Raw genomic sequence first — 16,927 nt, forward strand, 5'->3', positions numbered from 1 at the left:
TGTGTGTGTGTGTGTGTGTGTGTGTGTGAGTGTGTGAGTGTGTGTGTTTTCTCACCACACAATCGCAACGAGCCCAATGGTTATCAGCAAAACAGCAGCGAGGGAACCCACCACAGGCACAACCCAGTTCTCCTGTTTCACTGTTCCAAATGACGCATATAATATAATACAAGTTGCTTGTAAACACATTGTTATTGTTGTTTTATTTTCACTTTTTGCACACAGTTACACAATAATAAGAATAAGAATAAGAATACTTTATTATCTCATAGAGAAATTCAGGCGTGGTACATAACAATAATACAAACAAGACATTGATTTTACATAAAACATATAGCACTATATAACAGGGCAGGTTATAGAAACACCTCCCACATACCTCTCTGGACATTCCTTGCATTGTTCTTACGCATTCAGACATGAACACATCCATGTCTCACTTACACATCGCACACATGGACATTCTTATACGCTCAGCTTACCCATTCACACATGGACATTCGACCACGCTCCACTTACACATTCTTATACGCTCCACTTACACATTCACACATGGGCATTCTTATATGCTCCACTCCCACATGGACATTCGACTACGCCCACTTACACGTTACACTTACACGTTCACACATGGACATCTTTAAAGCACTGCGCTTACATATTCTCGCACACCTACGCGTATAACAAACTATGGCTAAACATCATTGCAAAATATCATAGCATACAATATATCACAAAAAATATACGGTTGTACATAAAACCAATTCATACATGTACATTAATGTTGTTTTGTAAGATACACAAAAAGATCACGATATTCTTTACAGTGTGTTTCTAAGCCAGCTTACCTTGCACTTGCAAGCAGAGTGGTTCTGCAAACCCTGACACGCACCCCGCCAGACAGTGACCATCCTGATGATGACACGTACTGTCCGACAACTGGGCCTGCTCCGCATTAAGCTATGTTTCCATTTAGCGACGCGGCGGCGGCACGATGGCGATACATTCGCGATGCCGCTAGCGAATTTCGCTGTGAGTGTTTCCATTAAAAGCGGCGCGGCAGGCAGATTTGTGTTCTTTCTGGCTTGACTTAAACTCACACAACCATGCCGTCACAACGAGAAACTTTATTAGACGCTACTTATGTTGGTTAAAAATACGAGAAAAGTAAGAAAAACCCTCTTTTGTTTCAACAAAATGCTCAAAAAGCGGAACGAACACGGTGCCTTTGACAACCTTTAAAGAAATTGTTGCTGGACTATGTTCAGCTCAGGGAATACATGTATCTAACGAAAAAAACAAGTCAACATAGACTATAAACCTGGTTGTGGGGGTCCTCGAATGTTTGAAAGGACTTTGACCACGCCAACTTTGGACGCGAATATCGCGCGGCAGCAATTTTTTTCGCTCCCTGGAGCGAACAAAATCTTGACATCAAACCGTCGCGCGGTACGTCGCCGCCGCGCCGCCGTCGCGTCGCACATATGGAAACACGCGTTCTTTGATATTACTGTTGCGGTCGGTTTTGACGCTGCCGCCACCTCGCCGCAACCATCGTGCCGCCGTCGCGTCGCGATATGGAAACACAGCTTTAGCGTGATTAGGTCTAATAATAATAATAATAATAATAATAATAATAATAATAAGAACATTTATATAGCGCTAAATCAAAAACTTTCGTTAAAAAGGCTTGCTCTAAGCGCTTGACATCTAAACTAAAAACGTCATTCACACTCTTTACAATGATGTACAAGAACTTCATGTCACACTCTTTCATTCAGTATAGCACCATTCACACAGTTGTTATTCTGTACAAGACAATAAGTTAGTCTAACATTTAGAATGTTCATAAGATGAAAACAAGAGAAAACCAGACTGATTAAAACAACTGCTTAGTGCTAACAAAGCATGAATCTTAATGATAACGTAATACATGTTTAACTGTTAAGACCATAAAAAAACAACTATATGCTAAAATAACTTCGAACTTTTTAAGAACTTCTTATAAGATACACAGCACATCTAGATAAACACCAGAATGATAAAACAAAAGGCAACTCGTTAAAACTATTAAATGCATCAATGTCTAAAACATGAAAGACTCAAATATAAGATACACAATTCTTTAGAATTGTATATTAAAACTGAAACCGACCTGCTCAAAGTAAAAGGTCTATGAGTCTAACTTGATAAGACAGAGTTGTGAACAGAGTTGGAAAGACAGACACTGCATACAAGACAAACATGTGAAGCGCATGTGGTCATAAAAATACGTTATGATGAAAATACACACAAAACGAAATAGACTTTGACGTCATGTGTTTGTGTTCGGTCAACTCCGTCGTGTATATGGCGATGGTCTATCTGGTAAGACTGCATGGTCACGGCGTGAGTACCGAACACTTTTTTCTCTGTTGGCGTTACAGCTGTGAAACAATCGCTTGTTTGCTTCAGTCGTGTATGTGCATATTTTGCTTCTACGTTCGTTTTATTCATGTTGATGACGGTTTCGTGAGACAAGTCAGCGAATCTATCGTGTGGAAGAAATTTCTGTAAAAAACAACCACTCAACCAAACAGGATGCATCGATGCGTTTACAGTTTGCTAGGTCCCAGTAGTGTGTAGGTTGAATCTATGAATCGGTACGACCTTCCATCGGGCCAGATTATGATAGAACTCCGGCTCACACAGAGGACATTGTCCGGTGACCGGGTGACACTGTTGTCTGTCGTCACACTGACCACATGACAGAGAGCAGCGGGACGGACCGTACTGACCACCGTCACACGCTGAAAATCATTGTATTATTACTATGGACAACAATAAAACAAAGACGATAAGATAAAATACAATTCTGACTGAAGAGAATAAGAGAGTTACAAATGACTTTTTAAGGAAAGTGACGACTCCCAGCAAAGTGCCGTACGTACTGTATTCGTCGCGGCCACTATCTCGCTCACATCTACTACATTTACCAGAATCGACATTGTATAAACAAATGTCCTTACATTATCCGTTCCCCGCTACACTATGCACGTGTACATAAGACCATTTTATCAACTAATAGCTTTTTCTGGCTACAATTCGTAATTACCTTGATCACACATGTCGCCCTTTCTCCCATGTGGACACTCGTCACAGTGACCGGTGGTCTTGTCACACGGTGTGTCGTTGTCACATGTCCCTGGACACGGGATACAGGCAGGGGCAGTCTGCTTGTAGTACTTGTCGACACAGACTGCAACATGTTTTGGATTTGATGATGTTGACAAGGACATTCTACCTCTAAAACAACGTTACAATACAAACTGGTTGATGCCAATGTCAACATATCTGACTGGAAAGACAACTGTTGTTTTCTAGTGGGAATCTATCTGAGAAAGTAAGTGAACCTAACATAATCTATGTTTGTCTGCCTGTCTGTCTGTCTGTCTGTCTGTCTGTCTGTCTGTCTGTCTGTCTCTGTCTGTCTGTCTGTATGTATGTATGGCTGACTCTCTGTCTCATTTTTTGTTTGCCCTCTGCCCGCATATTATGAATTTAGATATCCAGTTCAAGGTATTCTGAAACATTCACATTTTGTTTCTCCTTATGAATTTACATGCACAGTTTGCAACATACGTTATCTGTTCTGTTTAATGTACCTGTACAGTCAGGAAAGATCAGGTTATCTTTACACGCCGTGCAGTTCCCAGAGTCCTGGTCACATTGTCCACAGCCTGAGGAGCATGACATGTTGCAGAACTTCCCGTACTGTCTGTTAGGGCACGCTGAAATAAAGGGAAAACCAGTGATGAGTAAGAGAGAGAGAGAGAGTGAGAAAGAGAGATAGAGAGACAGAAACAGAGGGAGACAGAGATAGAGAGAGGAAAAGAGGGGGAGGGAGAGAGAGAGGGAGAGAGAATGAGGGAGAGAGGGAGGAGAGAGGGAGGGAGAGAGAGAGAGGGAGAGAGAGACAGAGAGAGAGAGGAGAGAGACAGAGAGAGAGAGACAGGGAGAGAGAGAGAGAGGGGGGAGAGAGAGAGGGAGGGAGAGAGAGGTAGAGAGAGAGAGAGATGGAGAGAGAGAGGGAGAGAGAGGGAGAGAGAGAGAGAGAGAGAGAGAGGGCGAGAGAGAGAGTGAGAGTGAGAGAGAGAGTGAGTGAGTGAGAGAGAGATCGAGAGAGTGAGAGAGAGAGAGAGAAGTCTGAAGTCTGAATATTTTAATGAGTGGGCCTTGGGCCCTTTTCATGGAGATGAGCACATCTCAAGCACCAGCATACAAATGCACATATTGAACAAAAACAAGACATCCTACTTGTATCGCCCTGTTTCGTTTACGGATTATGGATTACGAATGGAAAGCGCCTTCATGACAAATGTAGAAAAACGTAGCAATAGCGGCTTACTAGTGTTTGAAAACAGCATGGTTAATTTAAACAATGATGGGATTCTATTGTATTTTCGTGGAATATAATATTCTCTTAACTCAGCATATTTAGGGCATACTAAATCAAAGTGGACTTCATCTTCAACACTGCTACAACAAAATGGAAAAGATAAATCAGCGGAGGTTGCATTTAAATTAAAGCGAAATCGATGCACTTTCAGAGGAGATACTCCCAATCTAAGTCTAATCAGAAGATTTCTAGCTTTAATATGTTTCAAATCACTTAAATAGTTGGATAATCTTAGGGTTGATTTGAAGGTTCTGTACAGAGAGAAACGTTCACTTCCTTGTACATTTTTAAGCCAGGTTTGCTTGTAGGATGAAATAAGTGTTTCTTTAAATGCTGTTAGGAACGCCCTCTCATCGCCAACACCTTGGTTTTCCCATACTTCATCAAAACCGTACATGTACAGAGTTGTTGAGGAGATAACTGCTGCTATACTATCAGGTAGTATGCTGACGAATAATTCCCCTTGGTTTAAGTATGCAGACATGCGTAGGAATAAAGTACCTTCCTTTTCCTGCTACACACGATGTCGGCTGTGCTTCTGTATGAATGACTATTATCTGCATCCATCTGGCATGTTACGTAAACGAACCCAGACCAACACGTTACATGGTGGCAGCGCGTGAGCACTGTGTTCTGGTAGACTAGATCTGGACGCGATCGAATTTTCCATTCGACAACCCGTCTTCACGTCTGTATACATAAATTAAAAATGGCCGCTATACGTACGTGAGATCGTGTTTGAGCAGAGGCTATTTAAGCTTCACATAATGTTCTCAGTTGTGAAATGTATGTCATTTGACTCACCAAAACCAAATCTAAAGTTAGTTCCTCCTGTTGAAGAATTTCTAAGGCCTCATTTGCATAAAATTCAAAATGGCCGCCACGGAATACAGATCTGTCACCCAGTTGCCATAAACATTTTAGAATACCAATGACTCCCTTTTTCCCTTTTGCAGCAAAATCATTAAGAGTGTGAGAGAAGGACAGGCGTGTAGACAACCATACTCCTAAATACTTATACATGTTCAAAACGCTCATAGGATGTCCACCATACACCCATCTTTCTCGCAAGGCCAAGTGACCACCGTTCCGAAAAACAACAATATTAGATTTGTCTAAATTAACTTCAAGTCCAAGACGTCTAGACGAATCCCACAGAATGTTTAACTGATTCTGGAGCCCACATACATAATCTGAAATAAGAATAATATCATCTGCAAACATCAGAATGAGTATTTCAAAAAAGTCTGGAATAAGTTGAATACCATGTTTTCCCTTCTGGACAATATCATTAGCTAGCTCATTAATTAGTAGAGAAAACAAAACTGGACTACACATTTCTCCCTGTTTTAGATCCCTTGGGCACATAAAGGCGTCAGAAAAATCACTTCCTGATCGCACTTTTGCTTTTACCACGTCATACAGTCATACAGCTGAGCGCCTGGTACATCTTTCCTTTAACTCCATTTTTCTTCAAAGTTTTCCACAACGTAGTTCTTACAACTGAATCAAAAGCTTTACGGAAGTCAATAAAAGCAACATACAACTTCTTGTGTGTCAATAACTGCTTCTGTACCAAAGCTTGTAGTGTAAAAATATCATCATCTGCGAAAACCAGCTTGACTCTCATTTAGTATTAATAATTTTCATGTTTTTCGATCCAATTCGTCAATCTGTTGTTCAAAATGTAGCTATACAATTTGCTGCATATACATAGTAATGAAATACCTCTGTAATTATCAGGATTATTCTTATCACCTAGAGAGAGAGAGAGAGAGAGAGAGAGAGAGAGAGAGAGAGAGAGAGAGAGAGAGAGAGAGAGAGAGAGAGAGAGAGAGAGAGAGAGAGAGAGAGAGGTGGAGAGAGAGTAAGAGAGATAGACAAAGAGAGAGAGTGACATTGAGAAAAAGAGAGAGAGGGTGTGTGTGTGTGTGTGTGTGCGTGTGTGTGTGTGCGTGTGTCTGTGTGTGTGTGTGTGTGTGTGTGTGCGTGTGTGTGTCTGTGTGTGTCTGTGTGTGTGTGTCTGTGTGTGTGTGCGTGCGTGTGTCTGTGTGTGTATGTGTGTCTGTGTGTGTATGTGTGTGTCTGTGTGCGTGTGTGTGTGTGTGTCTGTGTGTGTCTGTGTCTGTGTGTGTGTGCTGATGCTTTTTGCTATTGTACATCGCCGTGAGCTCTGGCGAGAAGGGGCGATTCATAAATGGTCTTTATACAACTCCTGCAATGCAACCGAGGGGTGGATTAAATCTAGTTGATTATTTTTAGACAAGTGAGAAATTAGAACGAACTACTTTGATTACACCAAAAATCACACGTGGATTATTCGAAGTAAGAATAAAGAGGGCTAAAAAATAATCAACACTAGAATTTATTTTTAGAACATTTGAAACCCAGACGATTGGACCCTGTTGCGGAAGAATACGTACAACGTTGACTCAAAACTGTAACAACAATGGCTGACGTGTATGAAGTAGCCTACACGCATACCTCGCCAGGTTTGTTTCTGTGACTAGTCGACAGACGATGCCATTTGCTTTGTGTGTGTTTTTGTTGTTGCTTACTGTACGTGTAAAATCCAGTTCTTTAACAGGCAACAAACCTTGCAAATTTCCAGAAGCTGCAATCTGAAGCGACCTATCTCTGATTCTAGCAGACGATCTCTCCAATGTTTAACACAAAATCAGCAAACTCTCCTGTCACATAGAACGTCCATTATATAGTGCAATGTTGAAATGAAGTTACCGGTCTGAAACATTTAGTCGTTTCTTCTGAGACAATCCTTGTTCTCTTATCATCTACAGATTTACCGCAGTCTTCACCACGCGAATTCACAACAGAAGTCAGACTTTCGAACATATACAATCTACGTAGGCAAGCACGATACGTCATGACGTCATATGATTCCTAGCATATTGACGTAATGCTAAACATCCGGTTATCCCGAGTTTTCTCCGTGATACATGTCCGTGGGTTTTTCAATGTTCGGTTATTTCCGTGGCTTCATGCGGAAAGGGAACCGTCGTCTGCTATCAACGACATGGACCATTCTGGTCCTTGTTGCTGACAAAAACATGATTTTAACACAGAATGTAATGTCAGAATAGCTATATAAACGCTATTGTGTTTTAATCGTAGCAATGTGGTCCAATATTTAGACCAGACAAGTATAATGCCGACGAGTCGGAGACTAAGAATAAAGTAAAAGAATAGGGACTATTTGAATGACGCGCATTTGACACTCTGAGTGATTAGGCTGAAATGAAATTGCGTACAAAATGTCGTCTGCATGACTGCATGTTCGACCCATGTTGTTCGTTGTATAAATAACTTAAACAATGACGACAATTCGTTGATTACTGGAAAATAAACCACTCGTGTGTATTTGCAGCCGCTTGGTAATTCACTCGTGTGCTCCGCACACTCGTGAATTACCAAGCGGCTGCAAATACCCACTCGTGGTTTATTTTCCAGTAATCAACTCGTGGTCATTGTTTAAGCTCTATGTTTATTATTATTATTAACAACAAACACAAAAACAACAACAACAATAACAACAACATCAGCAACAACAAGAACAACAACAACAACATTTGTTGCTGCTTGTACATCTTCGTGTCAAATATATGTGACAGGGAGACTACTGCGTCACCCTTCACAACAGGATCTGCAGTTGTCGGCCGTTAAAGAGCGCGAGCTATTTATAGCTCGACGTTTCTTCAACGTAGCTGACACCTGTGAATTGTAGAGTTCTGTTTGTGATAGGGTCTGGCTGCTGCTACTTATTTTTAGGTTAAAAAGAACTGCAAAAGAGAAGTATGATCGCTTCAGGTCTGCACAAAACCACAACAATATGAAATCAACTGAAGAACAATGTGACAAAATTATAGACAAAGCAAAAAAAGAATATTTTGAAAACATGTCCAGCAAAGTGAGCGATTACAGAGATGCTGGAAAAATTTGGACCAAAATAAGGAAATTCAAATGCAGACACAAGCAGGCTGAACGTCCTCTTATGCACGAAGGAAAAAAATATGAAAGCCTTCCTGAAAAAGCAGAACTGTTTGCAGATATTTTTGCAGCAGCAAGCCAAACAGATAAACTGTTATGTGAGCAGGAACTCTTCCGTAAGAAGTGGGAGGATAAACAGGACTTAAACGACCCAGAACTCAACCCTTCCTTAAAAATAAATGCTCCCTTATCCATTCAAGAACTGAAAACGGCTATAGCATCGGTGACAAAAGTCCGATCCGCCTGTGGTTCTGATCCAATAAACTATCAGGTCATACAACATTTACCAAACCAAGGATTAAATCTTTTACTGGATTTTTATTCAACATGCTGGAAGTCTGGCCTGATTCCCTCAGCTTGGAAAGAGGCTGTTGTGATCCCCATTTTAAAGCCTGGAAAACCAAGAGCTGACCCTTCCAACTGGCGCCCTATATCTCTGACCTCCCATCTGAGCAAAATCTATGAAAGAATACTAAAATCCAGACTAGAAGATGAAATGGAAAGAAAAAAAGTAATACCCCTGTGCCAAGCCGGTTTCCGTCGAGGCAGGGGTGTCTCGGATCATATTGTAAAACTGTCCTCCAAAATTAAGAAAGCTCTCTCACGCAAGAAGTCTCTCTTTGCTGTCTTTTTTGACATCAAAAAAGCCTACGATACAGTATGGCACCAACGATTGTTGTTCAAATTGAAGCAATTAGGCATCAGTGGTAATATGTTTCAATACATAAAAAGCTTTCTACTGAACAGATCCTTTCAAACTGATTATAAAGGTGCCAAATCATCCACTCGCAAAGTTGACATGGGAGTGCCACAGGGCTCAGTAATAGCACCACTGCTTTTTAGCATTATGCTGCATGACATATCGACAATTAAAACACATGGAGCCGAACTGACGCTTTATGCGGATGATATTGCTCTATGCAAAGAGTATCAAAACAAAACCTATAAAACAGAACACAAATTCTCTAAAGAGTGGCAAACAGCTATAGATAACATTGCGAACTATATGCGGGAGAATGGCTTCACTCTCTCTGCCGAGAAAACTGTATTCGTTGTCTTTACAAACCGAAAACTGGAAGATCGAGAAAAGATACAGTTCTCACTAGATAAATCTGTTGTCTCACCCAGTCAGCAGGTGAAATATCTGGGCGTACTCTTCACCTCAAATGGACTATGGACTGCTCACTTAAAGTATCTTTTAAGCAAAGCAAATAAGACCATCAACCTTCTTAAAATACTGGCTGCCCAACCATGGGCAAAGTGCCCAGTTATTCTAACAAACATCACCAGAGCTCTTATAAGATCAAGACTAGCATATGGACAGGAGGCTTACTTCTCGTCGGCTCGAAAATGGCTTGATAAGCTACAGTCAGCGGAGTGTCGTGCCCTTCGGCTTGCCCTCGGACACCCAAGGCATTCAAAGCAGGCCATTGTATACCACCAAGCAGGATTCCTCCCTCTTGACATGTGGCGGCGTAAGTGCTGCGCAGATTACAATGTTCGAGCCAACACAGTGCAAAACTCAACAAAAGAGGAGCTACAACCGCATTACAATCATATCCAAAACAAAAAGGCCCACTTTGGCACTACTTTCTCCTCACTGGCTCAATTCAATGCTTCACTCTTTAGTGAAATCAGTGTCGACCCAAATGATGTGGCCCAAAACCCCATATCTCGTGATCCCTCATGGACAATGAAAGAAATGAATTTTGACACATAATATTGCACAGCTACAAAGGATGATCAGTTATTACTCAGGACACAAGCCCTTGAGCACATTGATACTGTATACAAAGGCCATGTTCATGTTTACACAGACGGGTCAGTGTTGGATGACAAGAAGGCTGGCGCAGCTTTTGTAATCCCCAGCGATGACATGACTGGGAAATTTAAACTGTGCAACAGAAACTCGATCTTCTCAGCTGAGCTCCTTGCCATCTGCATGGCGCTTGTTCATCTCAATCTCAAGAACACTCCTCCTCAAAAGATAGCTATATTCTCTGACTCCAAAGCAGCCATTGAAGCATTAAGATCTAACAAAAGATCAAAAAGACATGATCTTGTCATTGCCATAAAGGAGCTGGCAAATAAAATTATAAACAAGAAGAGCAAACGCTCGATCGAGTCACTTTCGCAGTTCTGAATATTATATGAGGCATCAGATGGACAGGAAGAAATTGCTATTCACAACACAATGAGTCACGTTCACATAAAATTTGAGCCCGGTCACTTTTATAGTTTCCGAGAAAAGCCCAACGTTAAGTTGTGTGTTGCCGAACAGAAAAGGCTAGTTATCTCCCTTGTTTTTCTGATAACGTTCGTAAAAGGCTACAGATGTAAATACTTTGATGTAAAGAATAATCCTACAAAGTTTCAATCACATCCGATGAACTTTGTCAAAGATATAAAATGTCTAATTTTTCCTTTGACGCTGACCTGTGACCTTGAAAAAGGTCAAAGGTCAACGAAACCATCGTTAAAGTGTAGAGGTCATTGGAGGTCACGACTAAACAAAATATGAGCCCGATCGCTTTGATAGTTTCCGAGAAAAGTCCAACGTTAAGGTGGTGTCTACGGACGGCCGGCCGGTCCGGCCGGCCGGACGGCCGGCCGGACAGACTAACACTGACCGATTACATAGAGTCACTTTTTCTCAAGTGACTCAAAAAAGGAAGCGAGATTAACCTGGTCTGGTGTCCAGCACACGTGAACGTGCCTGGCAACGAGAAAGCGGACAAAGCCGCTAAAGAAGCTGCCCAAGGCATAGGCGCCTCCGAGGTAGACCTGCCATTGTCTGCTTCTGAGATCAGTAGCCTTACAGACTCTCTTCTCTGGAGAGAATGGAGGAACAAATATATGGACAAGGCTATAAGCTCTGGCTGGCTCATTCGGGAAGCCCCATCAAAACAGATGAACACCTATAATGCATGCCCACGTGTAATAAAAAGGATTAACCGCCTAAGGGCAGAAGCTGGGAATTACCAATTTCTAGAGCTTAAATGCACCTGTCAATCCGACCTCACCATTGCTCATTTGACTTTGGAGTGTGATTTGAACTCATGCCACTTTCAACCCCTGACTCAGTTTATAAACTCAAATAGAAATATTCTGCCAAATACCTCAAAGGAAAAATTAAGCTATCTTTTAAGTTTTAATAAAGACCTTGGGTGGCAAGGTCCCAAACTTATCGCTGGACTTATGCACACGCACCCACTTGGTCCCTGGATATGAAGAGACGTTGCTGCGGCTGACGCCATTGCTTCTCATACAGCTACTATATATTTTTATCAGAACTTTTAAAAATACCATTTTATATCCAAGTATCTCTTAACACCATTTTTAATTAGATGAGCGAGAGTGTGCGGGGGGCGGGAGGGTGGTGAACCACTGTACATAAAGGGAAAGTTTGTGTGCGTGCCTGTGTGTGTTCTTAATCTAAGACAAATGTCGCCAATGTTTTTACAGAGTGACGTTAAATAAACGATTTTATCATCATCATCTTATTTTTACAATTTTGGTCAAGTTTTGACTAAATGGTTTAACATAGAGGGGGAATTGAGACGAGGGTCGTGGTGTGTGTGTATGTGTGTGTGTGTGTGTGTGTGTGTGTGTGTGTGTGTGTGTGTGTGTGTGTGTGCGTGTGTGTGTGTGTCTGTGTGTGTGTGTGTAGAGCGATTCAGACTAAACTACTGGACAGATCTTTATGATCTAATTTGACGTGAGAGTTCCTGGGAATGATATCCCCGGACGTTTTTTTTTCATTTTTTCGATAAATACCTAACCTTTGATGACGTCATATCCGGCTTTTTGTAAAAGTTGGGGCGGCACTGTCACACCCTCATTTTTCAATCAAATTGATTGAAATTTTGGCAAAGCAATCTGCGACGAAGGCCAGACTTTGGTATTGCATTTCAGCTTGGCTTAAAAACTAATAAATGAGTTTGGTCATGAAAAATCGGAAACTTGTAATTAAATTTTGTTTTTTATTGAACGATCCAAAGGTAAGTTCATCTTATTCTTCGTCATTTTCTGATTCCAAAAACATATAAATATGTTATATTCGGATTAAAAACAAGCTCTGAAAATTAAATATATAAAAATTATTATCAAAATTAAATTGTCCAAATCAATTTAAAAACACTTTCATCTTATTCCTTGTCGGTTCCTGATTCCAAAAACATATAGATATGATATGTTTGGATTAACCTTTGCCGTGCTTCCTGGGTTCACCTGTACCCAGAGACACACTAAAATCATTGTAACTCTGGAACCATTAAAGGTATCGTTTTGAAATTTTAAGTATCTCTCACACACCTAATTTGCTCTCTGTCTGCAAATTTTTAGTGTGTACATGACAACAAATTAAAATTAATTAATTATGTTAATTAACATATATACACTACCGATTGCGCGGGTTCACCTAAACCCATACTTTTAAAGAGTAGTAGTGATTGTTTACAACTATCCCTCTGCCGACGGCGCGGGTTCTGCTACACCCATAATTACCAAAGCGGCGGAACAGTGTCTGCCTGTTTGTCTCCAAGAGACTCTCTGTACGTCTGTTTGTCCGTATATCTCTGTCTGTCTGTACGTCTGTCTGTCCGTATCTCTCTGTCTGTCTGTACGTCTGTCTGTCCGTATCTCTCTGTCTGTCCGTACGTCCGTCTGTCCGTATCTCTCTGTCTGTCCGTACGTCTGTCTGTCCGTATCTCTCTGTCTGTCTGTCTGTCCGTATCTCTCTGTCTGTCCGTACGTCCGTCTGTCCGTATCTCTCTGTCTGTCCGTACGTCCGTCTGTCCGTATCTCTCTGTCTGTCCGTACGTCCCTCTGTCCGTATCTCTCTGTCTGTCCGTACGTCCGTCTGTCCGTATCTCTATGTCTGTCCGTACGTCCGTCTGTCCGTATCTCTCTGTCTGTCCGTACGTCCCTCTGTCCGTATCTCTGTCTGTCCGTACGTCCGTCTGTCCGTATCTCTGTCTGTCCGTACGTCCGTCTGTCCGTATCTCGCTGTCTGTCCGTACGTCTCTCTGTCCGTATCTCTCTGTCTGTCTGTACGTCCGTCTGTCCGTACGTCCCTCTGTCCGTATCTCTGTCTGTCCGTACGTCCGTCTGTCCGTATCTCGCTGTCTGTCCGTACGTCTGTCTGTCCGTATCTCTCTGTCTGTCTGTACGTCCGTCTCTCTCTGTCTGTCCGTACGTCCGTCTGTCCGTATCTCTGTCTGTCCGTCCGTCCATCTGTCCGTATCTCTCTGTCTGTCCGTCCGTCCGTCTGTCCGTATCTCTCTGTCTGTCCGTACGTCTGTCTGTCCGTATCTCTCTGTCTGTCCGTACGTCTGTCTGTCCGTATCTCTCTGTCTGTCTGTACGTCTGTCTGTCCGTATCTCTGTCTGTCCGTACGTCCGTCTGTCCGTATCTCTCTGTCTGTCCGTACGTCTGTCTGTCCGTATCTCTCTGTCTGTCCGTACGTCCGTCTGTCCGTATCTCTCTGTCTGTCCGTACGTCTGTCTGTCCGTATCTCTCTGTCTGTCTGTACGTCTGTCTGTCCGTATCTCTGTCTGTCCGTACGTCCGTCTGTCCGTATCTCTCTGTCTGTCCGTACGTCCGTCTGTCCGTATCTCTCTGTCTGTCCGTACGTCCGTCTGTCCGTCTCTCTCTCTCTCTCTCTCTCTCTCTCTCTCTCTCTCTCTCTCTCTCTCTCTCTCTCTCTCTCTCTCTCTCTCTCTCTCTCTCTCTCTCTCTCTCTCTCTCTCTCCAACTTCGGTGAAGGGAGAAACTCGATGCACCCACTGAAGTAGCGCTGTGGGTTTCCCTGAACCCACACCGTCGTTGGAGGAATAAACGGTAAAAACCCTCTTTCAAATGTATGGGTTCAGACAAACCCGCATCGTCGGGCGTGTGTAGTCAAAAGCGGCATCCGGCAAAGGTTAAAAACAAACTCAGTACGCTAAAAAGAATAGAGATACAGAAAAGCGTGTTATCCTGCTGAGCGCGACCATTACCGCACTATTCTGGCTTGTCGATTTCACTGCCTTTGCCACGAGCGGTGGACTGACACCGTCACACGCTGAAAATCATCGTATTATTACTATGGACAACAATAAAACAAAGACCATAAGATAAAATACAATTCTGACTGAAGAGAATAAGAGAGTTACAAATTAGTGAAAAAAGCAGTGCGTTCAGTTTCAATCTGTGAGTTCGACAGCTTGACTAAATGTTGTTATTTCGACTTACGCGACTTGTTAAGTTTCAATAAATGCCTTGGGTGGCATGCCGGTCCAAACTTATCGCTAGACTTGTGCACACGCACCCACTTGGTCTCTGGTTATGAAAAGACATTACTGCAACTAACGCCATTGCTTCTCATAGCCACTTTATATATTTATCAGAACCTTTAAGAATACCCTTTTATGTCCAAGTATCTCTTATTACCACTTTTAATTAGATGAGCGAGAGTGTGGGGGTGGGGGGTGGGAGGGTGGTGAACCACTGTACATAAAGGGAAAGGTTGTGTGCGCGCCTGTGTGTGTTTTTAATCTAAGACAAATGTCGCCAATGTATTTACAGAGTGACGTTAAATAAACGATGTTATCATCATTTCATTTTGTGTTCTTGGGAACCTGTGGATACCCATAACAGTTTGTATAGGGCTAAGAAAGTGGGTCTACAGTTCTCGATCCTGATTGACTGGGATTTGCCTCCAAAGTTGAATGTGGCGTTCCGAAACTCGGATACATGTTTAACATTACATTACATCGTAAGAACCTCTCAGGCTTCTGTACTCATACCACACACAACACACACACACACACACACACACACACACACACACACACACACACACACACACACACACACACACACACACACACACACATACTCCCAAAAGAGCTACGTTGTATAATTATGCCAATTGGAAGGCAACTTTTATCGCTGACATGCAACAATCCATGGGCTTACCTGTACAGTCTCCGTTAGTACTGTTACACCCTCCTTCACAGTTGGCATTGCAGGTAGGCCTACATTTACTTCCAAAGAACCCTCTTTTGCATCCTGAAAAAAGGTAACACAGGTCGTCGACATTGCAAAGTAAAGTGCGATACTCTCGGCAAGAGAAAGATTGGATTCATTGAATGGTGTTTTATTTGTATTTCTAATGTAAAACATTCATCAGGTGTGCTTATTGGTTTCACTACGTTGCAGGTTTACTAATAATTTCTTCAACCACACCAAAGCAAGAACGAGAAAAGAAGAAGAAGAAGAAGAAGAAGAAGAACTGATCAGAATTGAACTGAACTTTATTTTACAACAACAACAACAACAACAACAACAACAACAACAACAACAACAACAACAACAACAACAACAACGATGACTCGAATAACGCCAGAAAAATGAAACATGACAGAAAGGCAAAGTTCCTAGATCTCTGTATTGAGATCAGTGTCTGGCCGTTCAGACACTTAGGGTCTGTACAGTGCTACTTACCATTACAGTCTCCAGTAGCACGTTGACAGGTACCACCGGTACACTTGGCTGGACACATCCCATGACAAACATGAGAGCCAGAATATCCTGGCTTGCAGCCTGTAAAAAATGTTGAAAACCATTACAAGTGTAAGGTGTGTGCTCGTGCTTCTGTGCGTGTAAAATTGATTGAAATGGTACATTTCAGAATTGTATATTACTCCGTACTTTGGGTATACAAGCACTCGCAACCCAAACCTTTTTCGAACACTGTCTCTCTCTGTCTCTCTCTCTCTCTGTCTCTATGTCTGTCTTTCTGTATGTCTCTTTGTCTATCTGTCTGTCTGTCTGTCTGTCTGTCTGTCTCTCTGTCTGTCTGTAGAGCAGTTGCAGGGATGTTTTGAGTGTACAGACTGGGACATGTTTCTTGATTCTAGTGGTAGTGTAGACGAAGCTACTGAAGTGATTTCTGACTATGTCCATTTTTGTGAGGATATGATTGTCCCATCTAAGACAGTGAAATTGTACCCCAACAACAAACCTTGGATTTCAAAGTCTCTCAAAGCCACACTCAACGAGAAAAAGGTAGCATTTCAGACTGGAGATAGAGTAGAAAGGAAAGTAGTACAGAACACGTTGAGGAAAGAAATTTTGGAAGCGAAGAGACAGTACAAAGAGAAAGTAGAGTCACAGTTTGAATCAGGTAGCTTAGCAGACGCATGGAAAGGACTTAAAACTTTGTCAGGACAGGCCAAATCAAAATCCAGTAGCAATAGCATGCCGATGAAAGAACAGGTTGAATTTTCTGAGAAATTAAACGAGTTCTATTGTAGATTCGAGAAAGATGATTTGAAGGATGATTTAGACAGCGTGACTTCCCAGCTTAAGGTAGATATGGCAGGTGATGAGGAGGACTTTGAAATTCAAGGCAAGACTGTTGAGAAGGTTTTTAGCAAGTTGAATGTAAAGAAAGCAGTTGGTCCTGATAACATCGGTGGACGTGTTTTGAGATCATGT

At 42.1% G+C, this 16,927-nt stretch overlaps 1 protein-coding gene across 1 annotated transcript; it reads right to left on the reverse strand.

Moving 5' to 3' along the window:
* Positions 1–2,378: 2,378 nt before the first annotated feature.
* LOC138956756 (scavenger receptor class F member 1-like) lies at positions 2,379–16,028 on the reverse strand. Its single transcript, XM_070328026.1, has 5 exons — positions 15,932–16,028; positions 15,404–15,496; positions 3,645–3,770; positions 3,095–3,238; positions 2,379–2,789 (listed from the first exon to the last, which is right to left on the reverse strand). Exons 1-5 carry the CDS (start codon positions 15,987–15,989, stop codon positions 2,605–2,607), a joined length of 606 nt encoding a protein of 201 aa, XP_070184127.1. The 5' UTR covers positions 15,990–16,028; the 3' UTR covers positions 2,379–2,604.
* Between the last annotated feature and the right edge of the window lie 899 nt (positions 16,029–16,927).

This window comes from Littorina saxatilis, unplaced genomic scaffold, assembly GCF_037325665.1.
Source record: "Littorina saxatilis isolate snail1 unplaced genomic scaffold, US_GU_Lsax_2.0 scaffold_473, whole genome shotgun sequence".
NCBI classification, from domain to species: Eukaryota; Metazoa; Mollusca; class Gastropoda; order Littorinimorpha; family Littorinidae; genus Littorina; species Littorina saxatilis.